Raw genomic sequence first — 2,989 nt, forward strand, 5'->3', positions numbered from 1 at the left:
GAAAGAAAGAAAGAAAGAAAGAAAGAAAGAAAGAAAGAAAGAAAGAAAGAAAGAAAGAAAGAAAGAAAGAAAGAAAGAAAGAAAGAAAGAAGGAAGGAAGGAAAGAAAGAAAGAAGGAAAGAAAGAAAGAAAAGAAAGAAAGAACTGGAGGAGAAGCCAGGGTTTGGGATTTGAGGTTGGGGATGGGGGTGAGTGACAAGTTCAGTTTAGACACATCAAATTTGAGAAGCCTGTGAGATGCCCAGGGTGCAGTTGGGTCTAAAGGTCAAAGAGAGAGGGGTAGGCAGGTGGAGGGTCCTGGAAAGTGGAAAAGATCACCCAGAGAGGATGTGCAGAGGGAGCAGAGGAGGAGAACTCAGGGACCATCCTGAGAAAACAGCGTGTATGAGCCAGGCAAAGGATAAACACTCCTGACAAGTCAGGCTGGAGGAAAACCAAGAGAAAGGAGTGACAAGGATGCCAAGGGAATTGGCCACTGGATTTGAAGACCAGGAGGATGCTGGCAACCTCAGAGAGGCTAGATATTCTGGAGTGTAGGGAAAGCAGCTCGGGCATAAATGATGGAGAGGGAAGTGGGACTGGAAGCACAGACACTTTTCCCCAGAGGGTTCGCCATGAAGAGAAGGAGAGGGCAGGCTGGATTGCGTTGTTTGAGAGGGGACACACACAGGCAAGCGCTTGCTTACATGACAGCAAGAAACAAACGAAGGTGTATGCATGGCAGGGGAGATCTCTAACGCTCCCCTTCTCTTCTCTACCCAGGCCTGGGGCTCCCAGAATGTGGGGCCAGGCCCTAGACAGCAAGCCACCCAAGCCCAGGCGAGGGGCAGCCCCTGACAGGACAGGTCAACACACCCTGACTGAACACAGGAACCCAGACCAGCCCCCGCCTGGAGAAGCATGAACACTGGGTGCAGAGCTAGGTGAACCTACTGTGCACAGGACAAGTGCCTGAGGGCACGATTCAGGGCAGGGGGGCAGCCCTGAGGTTCTTTCTGAAGCCTCTGAGTCAAGGGAGTGTTGGTCACTCCATGGTTTTCAGCAACCCAGAAAGACTTCTCAGCAGCAGTAGCCCTTCCAGAGCCACCTTACAGAAGCACAGAGACTATTTCCAGCAAGACAGCAGCAGACTCTCAGCTATTTGGGGAAAGCAGCTAGTGGCCTGGGCCACCAAAAAGCTGAGGCGTCCTGGGTATGTAGTTCAAAGGATGTGTAGCATAAGAAAATCAGGCACTTCGCAGCACAAGAGAGAGGAAAAGTTCAGATGTGGCCTCTGGAGTCAGACACACCTTTCAAATCTCAACTCTGACATTTCACTGCTGGGTGACCTCAATTTCTTCATCTGTAAAATGGAGCTAATAATACCATTCTTAGAATTGTTTTAAGAGTAAATGAGATAATATTGGTAAAGATCAACCTGCCACACACGTTGGACTCAACTGGAAGATGGTAGTACAGTCATTATTTCCTTAGGGCCTTCGGGGCAAATGGGCCTACAGCCTGCCCTCCCAGCACCATGGCACCCCCAGCGCACTCACCCGGATGCCCCGGCTATAGCCGATAAGCTTGAGGATGCGCAGGGACTGCATGCCATCAGCGATATGCACGTAACTGAACTGTCTGCCCATGAGCTCGCGGACGGTATAGGGGAGAAGCATAATGATCATAACGATCACATCCAGCACGTTGTAGCCGTTCTTCCAGTAATTGATGGGGTCCACATAGAGCTTCATGGACAACTCAGATGTGCAGATGGACACAAAGAAGATCTCCGAGAGCTACAGGGGTAGCAAAGGTTGGAGAAGTCAGACCGAGCTGCACAGCCCTAGAGCTCTGGCCTGCTCCCTGCCTGAGCCCTGGAAGGGGTGCTCCTAAGTCACCCATGTGACAGAGAAACCCAGGCAGAGTTCCTGGCACACAGCGGACACTTAGTGTGCCTGACTCCCTTCCCCTTCTCTGTCCTTCCTACCCCGTGGCCCTATGCCTGGGGCTGGGTGTGACCCTGGGTACTTGGGAACGACTGCCTGGCAGACGGAATGACTGTATAGGCTCTAGCATACTGCAACTCAATCTGAATATAAGGTTTCCCAAGGGAAGGTCCCGAGAGTTTTCTGACCAACCTGAATATACAAACTTTTAGGAATATAGATGAAATACACAGATATCTACTTCTGTTTAATCTATTAACTTAATCATACATATTCAATCTGTTTCTGAAGAATATTCTTTTAGTTTATGAACCAATCTTCTTCAAATTCTTTTCATGCATCTACAACTCTAATGGCTTTGCTTTTACCAAGAAGTACTCTTTGTGTCATCTAAGTGTTTCCTTCCCATCACATCTTGACTATCACGCAATTCCATTCACTCACTGGAAGAGCTGTGATTGAGCACCCACCCTGTACCAAGCAAACATCATTTTAGGCACTGGGAAATGCAACAATGAGTAAGACAGAAAATGTCCAGCCCCCAGGAAGCTTACAGTCTAGTAGGAGAGACAGAAATAAATGCTGGAACAAATGTATATAGAATATAATGTCAGGCAGGAAGGAAAATAAACCAGCCAAAGGAGATAAAGGGACTCACCAGGTTGGAGGAGAAGAGGCAGTCCTAGCAGCTATTTTAGAAAAGATGGAAGCAACCAAACACAGAAGGACAAATATCACATGTTCTCACTCATCTGTGGGAGCTAAAAAAGTGGATCTCATGAAGATAAAGAGTAGACTGGTGGTTACCAGAGGCCAGGAAGGGCAGGGGATGAAGAGAGGTTGGTTAATGGTCACAAATATACACTGAGAAGAAATAAGACTTAATGTTCAATAGATCAATGAAGTGACTATAGTTAACATCAATCTATTGTGCATTTCAAGATAACTAGAAGAGAATAATTCAAATGTTCCTAGCATAAGAAAAAGATAAATATTTAAGGCAATTATCCTGATTTGATTATATGAATGTATCAAGTTATCACATGTAGCCCAAAATACGT

General features: G+C 46.9%; 1 protein-coding gene across 1 annotated transcript in view; it reads right to left on the reverse strand.

Moving 5' to 3' along the window:
* Positions 1–2,989, reverse strand: part of CATSPER3 (cation channel, sperm associated 3) — a 48,382-nt gene that overhangs the window by 5,470 nt on the left and 39,923 nt on the right. The window contains exon 3 of the mRNA XM_011969199.1: positions 1,539–1,778. Coding sequence (XP_011824589.1) covers positions 1,539–1,778 — 240 coding nt within the window. The remainder of the gene's footprint in view (positions 1–1,538; positions 1,779–2,989) is intronic.

The sequence above is a fragment of the Mandrillus leucophaeus genome, unplaced genomic scaffold (genome assembly GCF_000951045.1).
Source record: "Mandrillus leucophaeus isolate KB7577 unplaced genomic scaffold, Mleu.le_1.0 Scaffold88, whole genome shotgun sequence".
Taxonomy (NCBI): Eukaryota; Metazoa; Chordata; class Mammalia; order Primates; family Cercopithecidae; genus Mandrillus; species Mandrillus leucophaeus.